This window comes from Rhinoderma darwinii, chromosome 1 (genome assembly GCF_050947455.1).
Source record: "Rhinoderma darwinii isolate aRhiDar2 chromosome 1, aRhiDar2.hap1, whole genome shotgun sequence".
Lineage (NCBI taxonomy): Eukaryota > Metazoa > Chordata > Amphibia > Anura > Rhinodermatidae > Rhinoderma > Rhinoderma darwinii.
In genome coordinates this window covers 127,672,140-127,688,683 of record NC_134687.1, presented here as the reverse complement: position 1 = coordinate 127,688,683, position 16,544 = coordinate 127,672,140, and the positions used below count along the sequence as shown (strand labels likewise).

Here is a 16,544-nt window from a genome sequence, read left to right as displayed (position 1 = left end):
CCTTAGCTGCTACGTGTGATCACACTCACTTATAAAAGGGACAATGCTGATAATCATCATATATATATTTGGCTCAGAGAATAAAAAGAGCAAATATGAGTGCAGAGGAACGCCAGGAACAACGAGAAACCATTTCCCAAAACAAGGCGTTAAGAAGGCAAAACCCTGAAGTAAGGCAAGCCTGTAATGAACAACGTCGTTCTCACAGAGATCAATTATAAATTATCATGCCGTTGGCTAGCAAACACGTGTAACGGGTTTTCTATACTAGTAAGTTATACTCCAGGACACCCCTTTCAGCACTTCACTCCCCACTGCAGTGAGATTGATTGACAACAGGCATCCCAGACAACAGAGTTGGAGTGGTCTGGCACAGTGGAGACCTCAGGAAGGAGTGGTTTGGAAACCACAAAGCAGTTAGTAGTGAGTGACAAGGAAGGATGTGTGTATATATATATATATATATATACACACAAAATTTGTATTTCAGGATGTATATTTGCTTGACGGAGAGTCCTGTGAAGCTTTGGTCCTTTACTAGCGTTTTATTGTGCGGTACCTGATGGCATTGCTTTAGTTTGTGCTTTCCCAATGTCACAGTAATAACATAACTCTAAATCCCCAGGTATGGCATCCTACATTTGCAAAAAAAAGGTGTGCCAAGTTTTCGTCTTGACTTTTTCCCATAGATGCATCCATAGTGAGGATCAAATAACGTTACATGAACAACTTTCAATTACAAATTCCATTTTATTTATTTAATCCATTCAAACTTACTGGATCCCACACTTGAGCTAATGAAACGATGGTCACTGAATAAGTAGAAAAGGGTGAGCTGTACCAGCAAGCCAGTAGAATTCTTGATGAGGAATGTAGGTTCAGCTCACAAACAGATCACAAAGTACAAACAAATCTTTATGCAATACAGACTTACGAAACAATACAGTTCTCTTTTCACAAATAGGTTCACAGAATTCTGCACAGCAATCTTGTAGAAAAAGGTAAAGACTATGCAACAACAAAATAACTTTAAGTTGTTTAGTTGACATTATTACTTTAGAACTGTCCGGGGGATTCACCAGACTCGTATTACAAACCGTTTTATCAATGTGATTTGGTGCTACAACTAACAGTAACCAAGACGGAGGGGTAGAGAATCACTGGACTACTAAGAAGAAGAAATCTGCATCTACTTAAATTATAAGAGAACAGAAATGTGGATCTCTCCTATTACACTTATAAATGTCTGCATATTTTTAGATGCCATCTATGTTCTGCTTGATATTAACATATTCACATAGAATATATAAAGAAACACATTTACGAGTGATGTAACATCAGCTCCTCTGAAACATATCAATAGTACAAATGTCTCCATCACCAAGAAAGTTTCTTTTTTTTAGCCAATGAGTATTGCAGGGGTATGAGATTTAAAAAATAAAATAAATGGCTGCTTCCTTCCAGAACCACCACCACTTGTGCCCATGGGATGTCTCTGGTATTGCAGCTCAGCCCCATTCCCTTGAATGGGGCTGAGCTGCAATACTAGACACAGACTAAGGACAGGAGTGGTGCTGTTTCTGGTAGGAAGTAGCCATGTTTTCCTAATCTCATACAACCCTTTTACCTTATCAGAGCTAAACCTGGATGCTACCACCTTTGTTTTACTGGCAATAATAAATTTCTCATACTATTCATTTGGACTATTCTCCCAACTATTTTATTTCCCTTTAAAGCCGGAACTATTTAAGGAGAACACTTTGGGTAATCTATCACCGAACAAAGTTCTATGGCATCAAGATGGAACCTATTTCCTCATAACAAGTCATAATCAATTAACCCAATTACAACTATTCCCCATGGAAATTTTTCAGTGCTGCAATAGTACAATCATTTGGAGGGGGGGGAGGGAGAGAGAAAAAAGTTACTGCAGAATGGCGTAAAACATATGAAAAGTTGCAGATTAAAATGTCTCAACAGATATAGTCCTCAACCGCTCCGATAAAATCAAGATAGAGAAAAGCTAGTCACTGTGAGAGACCTGGTATAATTTATCCGGCCACCAAGTTAAGCTTACTTTCCAGATACACAGATGAAAATAAATGTCTCCTTAGGACTAAAAAATATATATTTCTTTATATATATATTTCACTACATAACCCAGCAGCCTTTATACTTCTGCAAGTTTCTCATCCCACAAAAAAAGGTAAAGCAAGGTCTACAAAAATAGCAATTAATTCTAAAAATAGTTTGCCGATTTGAGTTTCCATAAATTACATTCAGATGTAATATAGCCATTTCTAAGGACCTATGCAGTGGCAGGCGGCTTTCGCAACCTGACGGAGGTGAGCATTTCAGTGCATCAGTAAAGTATCGACAGCTTGCTTGATATCAATATCTCGTCTGATATTCGTGGTGCCAACGGTTAAAGTCGTTGTAGAAGAGTACAATGCTCCCTGATGCCATGCCAGTCATTATACACCTGAAAGTAATCAAATAACAGACAGTCAATCATATACGTTATATATATATATATATGCAGTGGGGAAGACCGAGATAAATCTATATTGGCATGAAGTACGGGTATATATCGCAATGAATAATATGTCACCACATTAAATTAAATGCTAACTCAATTTATTCCCCTCATAGTTTTCTAGAGGATGAACGTGTCTTTGGGTAATAAAAGTTGTACAATTTCGCTGGGACATCTGAAATAAGCTGGGATGTGCCTACAAGAGTATTTCAAGAGTTATATAGACAAAAATGTTTAATATAAAATAAAACAGCTTGTTCCATAGACCACAATCATTTCTGATGATGTTCTGTCGTTTTTCATAAGAGAGAACTTCTATGTGTAAATTAGAGCTCTGGTTGTTATTCTTAACAGCAGACATGAACGACAAACTGAATCTCACCTTTGGTCATAGGATATGGCCATGGATCGGATGCCAGCATCACAGCCTGGGTAGGCAAACAGATGTTTCAAGTCACATACTTGCCAAATCATGACAATTCCACTGTCTCCCCCTGTTAGCAGGTACTGTCCATCTCGACTCAACAGTATTGCCTAGAAGATTCAACACATAACATAGAAGTACAATTACAGATATGTGGAAATCATCATTGATCACAATTGTGAATATTCCTCGTTGTCACATAGATGCATGACACTCACTTACTACAAGGCATTTTGGGAACAAATAGTAAAAATAAAGGGTGCATTTCCATGGTTGCTCAAAGTGCTGTAAATTAACACTTAATGGAAAATGTATCTCCATTGTAGCACATATAGAACTGGTATAAACTACAAACAACGTTTTTGCCACAATGCCCAGGTGTGCCCTGGTCTTAAATGTGATTTTGTAAAACAAATTAAAATGTAAAAATACATTTTTGGCCATGCACTTTCCATTGCAGTTTTTTTTCTGGGATTTGCATCTTTGTCCTCCATTGACTTCAAAAACAGTAGCAGCACCAGACAAACCGTGCACTGGTTGGTTAATCGGCCATAGTCTCAAAACAATTCCAGGACAGACCTGCTGCTGTCTTCCTATGCTTTTCTAATTAGAGAAGTAGTGAAAATCCTAGATAAATGAGTGGCACCGGGCACAACTCTGAAGGTAAAATAGAAAAAAAGTAACTGTATAAGAATTGGAAAAAAGACGTAATGGCAACTAGAGGAGCGAGACAAGGAATGATGGAAAAGTTGAGGAAGATGTGTCATGCCCAATGGAAAAACAAAAATGTATTAATTATATATATTTTTTCACATAATGAAAACGTATTTGTCGATGTGTGGAAAAATTAATTTAGTATATCCCTAAAGAAAAAAATTAAAATGCTGGTGTCCAGCGATAGAACGGTGGCGATATTGTGGTTCGTCTTATGTTTTCTTCACATGGTTCAGAATTTTTGTTTGTTCCTTTAAAAAATATGGTAGCACATAAATCTGTATTGAACGGTTCTAAACAATTCACAACTAATGGAACTTTTTTGAGTAACGTCTTGTTCGATTCTGAACAATGCCAGTCTGTGCTGAATATATAGATGTGTAAGAGCACGCATGTATCTTTATACAGAAACACTGCCATAGATTATTACATAAGCTAAATCAATACTCATTTTGATCCCTTGTTTGCTCTGCTGCAATCTCCTGAGGCTATTTTTGAATTGCAATTATTACCATGACAAATAATTATTTGCTACACTTAGAAAATTCATCTGAAGAAAATCCATTAACCTTCCAGTCACGGTTCAGTGACTTTTTATATTCTAAGCGTTTTATGAGAGAAATGCTATAGTAGAGAGGCAAATTAAAGCCATTAATCTTTAACCCTTCTATAACCTGAGAAAATGATTCCTCCAGTCTCTCTATTAAATTACTGCCATCTATTCAGATTATCTAATTTGTGGATGTGTCTTAAGGGTTCACGCTTCGTGTTCAGGACTATAATTTTTCTCCTGGTGTTTTGAATGGGAAAATAAACTTTGTATTGAATTTTACAGTAAAAAAATATGGGGTGTTGTGCTGAGTGACAATGATTTATTGATAATTGTCGGTTTAATGGTGCACAGTGATTTATTCCTTATATAAAAAAAAAAAAACTTTTCTCCTTCATGCCCCAAAAACAGTATAAAAGCACATACAACTCAGACAGTTACATAACTGGTCATACTATCACAATTAAAATGGATACTAGCCAAACCAGAGACAGCCATCTGTAGGCAGCACTGTTTCGGAGTTGTTGCTCCTCATCAGTACAGAGCAGGGTTCTGGTTGGCTGAGTGAGAGGAGTGTAGCTGCTCTTGGAAAATATGGATTCTCTGGAAGGTAGCCTTAATCACTCAGCCAACCAGAACCCTACACTGCAATGGAGGATCAACAACTATTAATCCCAGTCATGTTTCAAGGCTCTATAGAAGGTCAGACATTGACTTAGCGGGTAGTCGTCACCTTTTAGGTGGCACTAGAGACCGTTTTCTTCCTTCAGGAGAAAAGCTATATTGCATTAGGAAGACTATAAACAAGGAAATAAAATAATGTAATATCAATAATAAATTATGAAGATCCTCTCTTCAAAAGAAGGAAGCCAAGGATGTTCATATCAGAAATGATGGACTCTTGAGAACTTGGGACAATGTTATACCTGCAGTGTGAGAAAAATCCAATGCATGGCCTATCCATTGTGAGGTGATACGTTTACATGGTGGCTTGCTTTTTTCCCCCTTATACCTTAGTACAAAATAATTACACAAATTGGAGAAAAAATACTAAATAATAAAAAGGTAACACACTGTAATGTAACATGAACATAAAGAAAATGTCAATTATTTTGTCAAACCGACTTTCTTTAGTGAAGAAATACAACCACATTATGCTGAATATGGATTTATTTCCCATATCTGCTTTTCCATAGACATGACATATAGATGCTATAAGACTAACCTTTTCAAGTTTGGAAAACATATGATATGTAAAGCTGATGAGTCAGAAAATCTTAATGTGGACTGTCTAGCATCAAGTGACAAGGGGGAGTAAGAGAGGAAAAGATAAGACTAAAGTGAAGTAAATATGATCACAGGCCTTGTAGAGGGAGTCAAATCGAACAGCAAAAAAACAAAATTGAAAAGAAATATGGCTGCAGAAAAATGAATATAGGCAGTCTAAAGAAATATGTATGAATACCAAAAAGAGCTAAGCCCTTCCATGACTCCTATAAATATCAAATATCTTTAGAGGAAACATTGTTTAAAAATAAGAAAGTAGCTGTGTTTGGAGTCTGCTACAGTAGAGAATGACATGCTGAACGGTCTCACCCATGACTCAATACTTTGATGATGGGCTAAAAAGGAATGCAACATCATATGTGGGAAATTATACTATATAACCCTATGTATAGGGCTTAATATATAGGGTCTCTAGTACAGACAATTCCTGAAGCCACCAATAAGAACACATGATCCATTCTGTTGGTTAAGGTTATGTATGACTTTGAAAGAAATGGACAATGTTGTGGTGGAGATCCACTGGTTGGATCTATTGGTTTCCTGCAACAACAAAAAAAGGACTTGACTTTCAGAATTCTTTTATAGAAGGCTACAAGAGCAGAATCAAAGAGGTTGACCAACAAATTATTACTAAAAACCCAAGTGTGAAAACACCTTAAAAAATGCATATAATGTATAGTCAGCTGTAATTTAATTTCCAATAAAGTCCTTCTATATTGTCTTCTAAGGAACCTCAAACTCAAGAAATGATAAATTGGTAGTAAAACATGATTGAATGTTTACAAACATGCAGAATAAAATATACATCAATTAGCTTTACATATATATTGATTAAATCTACGGCTAATGTTTCTTCTTCTAATGGATGCTTCAGTAACCACAACTTGTGAAAAATACAGTCAATCGCAATGACCGTCAGATATTTCTACGGCCAGCAATGGAAGAACATAGAACAAATAGCTTCACTTATGTTGAAGAACAACATTGTTGCCATAAGCTTCTATTATTTACTTAAACACAAACAAAGAAATCCCTTCTATCCAGTAGATTATGGCGTGTAGGCAGCTACTGTGCCCTTTCCAATCTCCAGACAAAGCAAATAATTGGATCCCTTGGGTTGCAAGAGCTAGTGTCTTTGCCTCAGGTAACAGCTCGGTTTAAGGAGTGGATTTCCTTTCCATCCAAGTTATTCATTTTGACGTCTAAACATTGCATGGTAGATGTGCTTTGACATGCTGTTGGCTGGGGCTCTGGTGAGCAATGCAGCATTTAAAACAAAAACAGGTGTATAACGTTGATTAGACTCGGAGTATCCCCAGGCAGTCTGGAGGTCTCTTGGTAGTTTTCATGAGCAGGCTACAAGAAAGTAAATTAGAATTCTGTCCTGCGTCTGATGATTGTAAATTGTTACTTTTGTCGACATCCTGTGGGCTTGGGCTTACCATGACACATGAAACACAACCTGTTTAACTCCCCTCATTCAGTCAATGGCAGTCGGACTTGACCTTAGGTTTCCTTGGCTTCACCTCTGGCACCCTCCCCCCTTCCTATTACTTGAGAAGCAAGCAGTGAAAACATCAGTCTGCCACATCCATGGGCAGGTATTACACATGGGTGGGGGAGCTGGACTTTAATCACACAGTTGCCACTTGCCTGCCAGCATGATAAAGTGCAGAAGCAGATGAGGAAAAGGGGCTGTGGATTGTTTAACTCTAAAACCCAACAGGGACTGCTTTGAAAAAAAGGGAAGGGGGGAAAAACATGTGGCTGCAGTACACATGTGTTTGCCTGGACTGCGGACTTCCCCAGCCTCAGGCAACAAACTCTAGCTCCCAGCATACATTGAAACACAGCAGAAACTGTTTTAGCTGGCAAGGGATTTTAAGATATTTTACAGATTTATTAGCTTGGCTGACAACATAATCACAACTGAAAGTGACAGATTATGAACATTATAATTGCAAACGGAAAAAAGAAAAGCTGATAGTGGGGACACAAAACTGCTCTCATGGCTGTAAATAAGGTCCTGCAAAACATTTATCCAGTATAGATGTGACTGATAGACTGCGCTATTATAATAAGCCATTTCTCATTATCTATACAGGCAAAAGGCCTGAAGAGGCTGCTGTCTAGGGTGCAAGGGTTGTATGTTCAGGTGGGTTACAGGATTTATTCCCATTTTAAGAAAAGAAAAAGTAATACTTATTACTTTTTCATGAATAATCTTCCTTGAAACCTTAATATATTGTTAGATAAGAGCCAGTGCACTATGGCGATATGAGGATTCCAAAAGACACAATATCCGCATAACTTCACATTGCAGAAAGATTTGAGCCACATTGGTCTTGGCCAACTCTAATCTACTAAATTTTTCTCTAGTGATTTCACGTCCTACATAACCATGATCTGGGCGACTCATTCATCTTTAGTAATGCACTGTGATGAGTTTGTGGCGACACATACTGAGTACCAGCAATAGTGTAATCCTACTTAAACATTTCACGACCGAGATCGGGCTGTGAAAAACGGTCCGAGTGTCCCGGCCCGACCACGGTACAGGTGAACAGGACTCCTGACATCAGACATTTTATGATGCTAGGAGTCCGACTCCCCACAGAACTGTTTTTCTGTACTGTATAATTTTGTTCAGTACGAAAGAGTAGTTCCGTGGGGAGGCAGAGACTAATACTAACAAATATCTATGATGGCAGGAGTCCCGTTCACCCAAACCGTGGTCGTGCTGGAAAAAGCGGCCGACACACGAACCATTTTTCACAGCCCAAACTCGGTCGTGTACAACTGCACTAAAGGAAATTGCAATGTTGAAACAAGCATGGAGTAACAGCTGGTCCAAGTATGAGCAACATATAATGGGATCATAGCTTCAATAATGTGTTCTGTATTGCTCCAGTTATTTTCTTATATGGGCCACGAGCAATTTACTATACTACAGTAACAGCTTGTGGATCTATTAGGGGTTATCATATCCCAGCCCTTGTAACAAGCATGGTATAACACTGCTCATCACTGACTGCTTTTGTTCCTGGATTACATATAGAGAAAAATTTTTTTTTTATTGAATAAAGTGGTTGTCCTATGATTCATTTTAGAACCAAAAGCTTCCACATATTCATCCTTAGGCTTTAGGAATACTGTGCTACCCAACTACACCTGCCCTTTCACGATTGGAGCTTCCATTGTGGAAATTAAAAATGTGATCCCTGCAGCATAAAAATCAAGTCAGCAAGTTTTCCACGGATCAGTTTCAGTGTGAATCCACATTAGAAATCGGAAAATTAAACGATCTGAGCGACTTTAAACGAGGCATGGCCATCGGTGCTAAACTATACGGGGTCAGCATTTAAAAAACTACCGACCTTGAGGGATTTTCTCGTGCAACGATGTCAAGAGTAAACCGAGAATGGAGTGATCGAGAAAAAACATCCAGTGAAAGGGGATCCTGTGGACGTTAACAACTCGATGACTAAAGGGGTCAGAGGAGGATGTTAAGAATCATTCAGACAACCAGGCGGTGCACAGTCAAGCAAATTGTAGCCAAATAACGTGTGTGAATGCACAACTCGTGGTTACTAGCACAGATGGGCTATTACAGAAGACGACCAGTTCAAGTCTCATTGCTGTTTAAGGGAAGAAGAAAGGCAAGACTCCAGTGGACAAAAGAGTGCCAAAATTAAATCACTCGCAGTGGAAAAACATTGCCTGGTCCAATGAATCAAGATTTCTGTTATATCATGCGGACGGGTCAAAATTTGACACAAGTAGCATGAATCGATGAACCCTTCTCCTGTCAGGCGTCAGATGCTGGAGGTAGGGTAATTGTGTGGGAAATGTTTCTTGGCACGCCCTGGGTTTTACCTGTGAATGGACGTTTGAACAGAAAAGGCTTACCTAAGCGTTCTGGCTGACTAAGTTCATACCTCCATGGCAGCGTTTACCGACCCTATAGCCGAAGGTGACTTTAGGGGCAACGGCGAGAAGCTATCCTGTAGGCATGGGTTCTTGCAGAACTATTTTAACACCTAGTGGAATCTATGTCATGAAAAATTGCTGCGGTTCTGAAGGCCTAAGGAGATCGAACGTGCTTCTAGATGGGCGTCTCTAAGTAGTCATTTTAGTGTACAGTATATATATGTATATATATATATATATATATATATATATATATATATATATATATACACACACACACACATAAAGAAAATCTTGCAGCACTCCAATGAAATTTTAAAAATGTGGTTTATTAAGCCTACACAGCAAGGTGCAACGTTTCAGTCCAATATAAGGACCTTTTTCAAGCACCATTAACTACATTTTTTAACATTTCTCATTGGAGCGCTGCAAGATTTTCTTTGGATATCAAAACAGTCTTTGGATCATGACTGCTTGCTGGGCACCCACCTATAGGAACTTTGTTTTTGCTGCGTGCCGCTGTCTTTTCTGCACATATATTACACACACACACATATATATATATATATATATATACACAATGAAAGTATCAGTTGTGATGTGACAGATAACGTGGTGAGAGTTCACACACTACACATCAAGTCAGCTACGATTGTATTTTGATTTTTGTACACTTATTTATATGTTGCTATAGCCACAGAACTGAACTAAAGATGTTATATTATGTAATTTTCTTTGACTATTCGCTGTATTATGTCTGGTATTAACTTTGGTGCAATTATTTTCCTTCCCTTAGGAGGCATCCGATTGTGCTACCCAACATAAATATTGATCTACATTTGGCCTGGGCCTTGTTCGGTCTGGGCTATTTGATCTAACGTCGTACCCTTGTTCATGGCCGTTTGGTGAAATTGCGGGAACGGATCATAAACGGAGAGCAGATTGTCTCCTAATCTTGATAATTATGCTCAGGTTATTAACCAGGTATTGGTTAAGACAAACAGCATGTATGGGTGGACCTGATCTGCAATGATGGATTCGTACCCAAATCGGTTCAGAGTGCATTCCACATGGATGAGCGGACCCAGAGAATGGCATGAAAAAATTCCCCAGACCATAACTCTGACGCCACAGCTTGTCTTCTTCCAGGAATGGTTGAAGGGTGTTTGTTCTCTGATGTTTCTCGTCTGACACTCCAATGTCCATCCGTTCGATGAAACAGAAAACGTGACTCATCCGAGAAGACAACTCTTTTCCAATCACTGGTGCTCCATTTCTGATACTACCATGCAAATTGAAGCCTTTTTTCCAAATGCACCTTTGTTAGCGTAGGAGCAGTGACCATCTGTCTGCTTCGGAGCCCCATATGCAGTAGGGATCGCTGAACTCTTGTTTTAGATACACTTCTGGTAGCCTCAAGGCTGATTTTCACAGTGAACTGCTCAATTGTAGCGAGTCGTTCGGTCCTCGCGCATCTTCGTAACCGACGTTCGTCTCTCACATCAACGGAACGTGGTGCTCCGCAGTTTCCACGTCGGTTATTCCTAATGGTGTCATTTGTCCACTCACGATACATTTTCACCACAGCAGCAGGCGAACATTTCACAAACTGCGCTGTTAGAGAAATACTGCGACCCTTGGCCTAAAAATCATCCCTTTTTGCAACTGTGATAAATTGCCCCTTTTACCCATGGCAACGAGTGATATGTGTTCAGACAGCCTATTGCACACCTTATATAACCACCAAGCCAGCCCACGACACATCACTTCCTTCATGGGCTACACGCTGCCAACGTCGAAAGTAGGTCATAATAATGTGACTCAACTGTGTATATATGCATATATGTGGCATCTTATAGCCAGCGTAGATGTTTTAGTATGCGTTGTTTTAAAGTTCGGATAGCGATCTTCTGATACAGAACCAGTATGATTACAGAAGTCAATATCCTCTAGAAATTGATTGCTTATCCTTATTAAATCGACAGTGTATAGAAGCATAGTTGTATTCTTCTTATTGATCATCTGCCCAGTTTAAAAATGGTGCTATTAACAACTAAACCCCTAAGATGCATGCGCAGAGTTCGGAATGCACTTGCGTCATTTGGTATCCAGACAGCATGCTGCGCTATTGCTTGCGGGAAAACCACGAATACCCCAACAGAAAGTCGACGGAACCCATTAAAGCCAATGGGTTCTGTCGACTGCTGGTAGTAGCTGCGGTGCAACGGAACCGTCACTTTCGGTTTTCCTTTGTTCTGACAGAGAAAAACAGAAACCCATGGCGCAGGTGTGAACATAGCCATACATGGATGAATAAACCACAAATTTAAGTGGATTCCTTGGAGTTCAGTGATTTCTTTGTATTTTCTGTATTGTGGATCCTTGATCAAGGTCATGGTTGCTGGCACCCACCTACAACATTTAGGTTGAGGGGCTGCTTTCTTTTTGGAATATATATATATATATATATATATATATATGTATATATAAAAAATAAAACATACGATAGGAGCAGCACTGTGCAGAAAACCAAATGCGGCTGGTGCTATGCTTCAAATAACAGGAAGTGACGCTCTCCCAGTGTAGTATACAAAAAATAGAGCATAGAGGCAGCACTCAAATAGCAAAAAATGAAATTTATTAGCTGTGCTGGGTGAATAAATTTCATTTTTTGCTATTTGAGTGTTGCTTCTATGCTCTATTTTTTGTATATATATATATATATATATATATATATATATATATATATATATATATATATATATACACACTGTGTTCCAAATCACTATGCACATTGGATTTAAGTGTCAAACATTTACTTATTAGTTTTTCAATTAAACTCATGGATGGTATTGTGTCTTAGGCTGGGTTCACACTACCTATTTTCAGGCGTAAACGAGGCGTATTATGCCTCGATTTACGCCTGAAAATACGGCTCCAATACGTCGGCAAACATCTGCCCATTCATTTGAATGGGTTTGCCGACGTACTGTGCCGACGACCTGTAATTTACGCGTCGTCGTTTGACAGCTGTCAAAAGACGACGCGTAAAATTACAGCCTCGTCAAAAGAAGTGCAGGACACTTCTTGGGACGTTTTTGGAGCCGTTTTCTCATAGACTATTGAAAACAGCTCCAAAAACGGCCGAAAAAACGGCGCAAAAACGCAGCGAAAACGGCGCGAAAAACGTGAGTTGCTCAAAAAACGTCTGAAAATCAGGTGCTGTTTTCCCTTGAAAACAGGTCCGTATTTTCAGACGTTTTTGGCTCAGCGTGTGAACATACCCTGAGGGTATGTGCACACGATGAGAGGCTTTTAAGTCTTAAAAGACAGACTGTTTTCAGGAGAAAACAGCTGCGTCGTTTCAGACGTAAATGCTGCTCCTCGTATTATGCGAGGCGTCTTTGACGCCTGTAATCTTGAGCTGCTCTTCATTGACTTCAATCAAGAACAGCTCAAATTACGTTGCAAAGAAGTGTCATGCACTTCTTTGCCGAGGCAGTCAATTTACGCGTCGTAGTTTGACAGCTGTCAAACGACAACGCGTAAATGACAGGTCGTCTGCACAGTACGTCGGCAAACCCATTCAAATGAATGGGCAGATGTTTGCCGACGTATTGTAGCCCTATTTTCAGATGTAAAACGAGGAATAATACGCCTCGTTTACGTCTGAAAATAGGTCGTGTGAACCCAGCCTTAGGCCCCATGCACACGACCGTGCCCGCAATCACGGCCCGCGATTGCGGGCACGGCCGGCCGCTGACTGACAGCCGCATTTTCGGGCCGTGCTCCCATACAAAGTATGGGAGCACGGCCCGCAAAATGCGAAAGAACGGACATGTTCCATAATTCCCGGAACATTTCCACGGCACTGACACCCTTCCGTAGTGCTACAGAAAGGTGTCAGTGTTCAATGAAAGTGAATGGCTCAGTTTTTGCGGTCCGCAAAAACGGAGGTTTTTTGCTGTCGTGTGCATGGGGCCTTAGGGCTCTTCGGATCATTGTAATCAATCTCAGACACCTGTGATGATTAGTTTGCCAGGTGTGCCCAATCAAAGGAAAACTACTTAAAGGAATAATGTCCCGAAATTTTTTTTTTTAACATCAGTTTGATTTTAGTCTTTTATAAAAAACTTTTATATTTATTTGTGCGTTTGTGTTTTACTTTTTTTTATTTTTACACTTTTTCTTCCCTAAGGGGGCTGCCATTTTTTACTCCATTTCTGTATGTGTCGATTAACGACACATACAGACATGAAGTACGGCAGCTCCAGTCCCATAGTGAATGCGTACGGGGCCCGTTCCATCCACTATGGTGTATGCCGTCTGTGTGGGAACGGCGCATGCGCCGCTCCCACACAGTCCAAGTTGAACTGTGCGCCGTCCGGCGCCATTTTCCTGTGGACCGGAAGTCGCGGCCGGACAGTAAGATTACTACTTCCGGTCGCGGCTTCCGGACTTGTGCACATGGAGCAGCGGCAGCAGATGGAGCGGACGGACCAGAGGGAGCGGCGGCGACTGGAGCAGATAAGTGATTTCTATGTATGTTCGTGTTTCAGTGTGTGTTTACTACTGTATGTAAACCTACTACACTGTGTGTTAGCTCAAAAAATGGCGACACACAGTGTAGGAGGTTTGACCGTTCAATCCCCTCGTTTCTCCCGGCACTAGCCAGGATAAAGGAGGGGGGGATTCTGAGAGCTCACTAGAGCGAGTGAGTTTTTCCCAATTTTGCAGCATAAAGCAATGTGGTTGCTTTACCACATGCAATGCTGCAATTTTGGGAATTGCTCCATCTAGTGACCAGCACTGGGAAATATTATAAATTAGAATCTAATTTATAATATTTCCTGACTCGTGAAAAAAATAAAAAAAATTAGAACAATGTTTAATCACCCACACACTAATTGTTTAACTAAAAAAAAAAATACATTTTTTTGCTAGCAACACATTCCCTTTAAGCAGGCCACAGGTTTCAAGCAATATGGGAAAGAAAAGGGATCTCTCTGCTGCCGAAAATCGTTAAATAGTGCAATAGCTTGGACAAGGTATGAAAACATTGGATATTTCAAGAAAACTTAGGCGTGATCATCGTACTGTGAAAAGATTTGTGGCTGATTCAGAGCACAAACGGGTTCGTTCATATAAAGGCATAATAGGATTAGGAGAGCAGCTGCTAAAATTCCATTGCAAAGCAGCAAACAGGTATTTGAAGCCGCTGGTGCCTCTGGAGTCCCGCGAACCTCAAGGTGTAGGATCCTCCAGAGGTTTGCAAGTGTGCAGAAAGCCATTATTCGGCCACCCCTAAGCAATGCTCACAAGCAGAAACGGTTGCAGTGGGCTCAGAAATACATGAAGACTAATCTTCAAACCGTGTTGTTTACTGATGAGTGCCGTGCAACCCTGGATGGTCCAGATGGATGGAGTAGTGGATGGTTGGTGAATGGCCACCACGTCCCAACAAGGATGCGACATCAGCAAGGAGGTGGCAGAGTCATGTTTTGGGCTGGTATCATGGGGAGAGAGCTGGTAGGCCCCTTTAGGGCCCCTGACGGTGTGAAAATGACCTCTGCAAAGTACTTAGAGTTTATGACTGACCACTTTCTTCCGTGGTACAAAAAGAAGAACCGTGCCTTCCGTAGCAAAATTATTCCAAATATCTTGATTTATTCAGTATACAGTATGAGCGCCACGTGCAGAAATACACGCACTTACACGCCTTGGCATGCTATCAATGAGGTCCGCAATGGTTGCCTGAGAAATATTATGGCACGCTGAATGCACTTGGACACGCAAATAGTCAAGATTGGCTGCTGGCAGCTCCCATTGCAATTGTCGACCGATGACTTCCCAGATGTGCTCGATAGGAGAAAAATCCGGTTGCGCTACAGGCCATGGTAGCACGTTCAGGCCACGTAGGCTGCTTATAGTAGCACGAGCAACATGTGGTCTGGTGTTGTCCTGTTGAAAAACGGCTTCTGGGATACTTTGAAAAAATGTCCGTACTGCTGGTTCCACGACCAAATCAATTTCACTTCGAGTTGTTAGGGTACGTTCACACGCAGTAGTTTCAGACGTAATTCGGGCGTATTTTTTGTTAAGCATGTGAACATACCCTTAGTGTACCTGAAATGAAGACTAGAGGTGTCTGGCTACCGTACATTATCCCTCCACAAACCATAATCCCAGGAGTAGGACTGGTGTGACGCTCCCTTGTGAAGGCCTCTTCATAACGTTGCCCACGTGGTCTCCAGACCAATCTCCGGCTATCATTGGTTTGAGACAAAAGAGGGACTCATCGCTGAAGAAGATCGACCTTCCAGCCTCCATTGCAGTCTTGTTGTGCACCATGATAGTCTTTGAGAGTGGTGGCGTGTGGTCAATGGAACACATGTAGCTGGACGTCTGGCTTGTAGCCCAATGTCATGCAAACACCTTCTGATGATTTGTATCGACACTGGTTGCTGCCGCAGGTTTAGGATGACGTCCAATTTCACTTGCAGTACACAATGGATCACAACACGCCATTCTTCCAATCAGATGATCCGCCTGTGCATCTGCACACCTTTTGCGGTCTTTCCCGTTCATTGTTGTTCTCCCAACCTCCGGCACGCAACGTTGAACAGTGCTGCAATCTCAGCCTAGGCGCGTAGTGATCTGCCGGAGTGATAAACCAAGGTCTCTCAGTTCAAGGATTCTGTCCCTCTCAGTTTGTGACAAGTGGCGATAAATGGCTCTTCGACGAACAGGAGACATCGCACAATCATCCCAAACCACTTGATCTGACTTTTGAAGTTTCATGTGGCTAAGAAAACTTTGCTTTCAATCTGGATTTTATGTCCCTCCCACATGCCACATATTGGAGCTAGGTGCTTGAAAAATTGATAATTTGCAGATCTTAACGACACCTGCTACTTCCTCTATTTGAATAACCTTAGGGCTTGCCCTTCTTGGTGTTTCAATTTCAAAGTTGAGGAGTATATATCACATACATACACATATGGTGTAAGAACACATGATCGCTCTCCTAACAATAAAGATTACATTTCCCGTGGTGTATTAGCTTAGAATGCTTAGTATACAAATTGCAGGTGAACAGAGTT

At 40.5% G+C, this 16,544-nt stretch overlaps 1 protein-coding gene across 2 annotated transcripts in view; it reads right to left on the bottom strand.

Annotated features, from left to right (window-relative positions):
• Positions 1-730: 730 nt before the first annotated feature.
• LRBA (LPS responsive beige-like anchor protein) overlaps positions 731-16,544 on the bottom strand; it is a 641,245-nt gene continuing 625,431 nt past the window's right edge. For both annotated transcript variants that reach the window (XM_075860361.1, XM_075860360.1), the window contains exons 55-56: positions 2,919-3,070; positions 731-2,482 (exon numbers count right to left, since the gene is read on the bottom strand). In XM_075860361.1, coding sequence (XP_075716476.1) covers positions 2,392-2,482; positions 2,919-3,070 — 243 coding nt within the window. In that variant the 3' untranslated portion in view covers positions 731-2,391. The remainder of the gene's footprint in view (positions 2,483-2,918; positions 3,071-16,544) is intronic.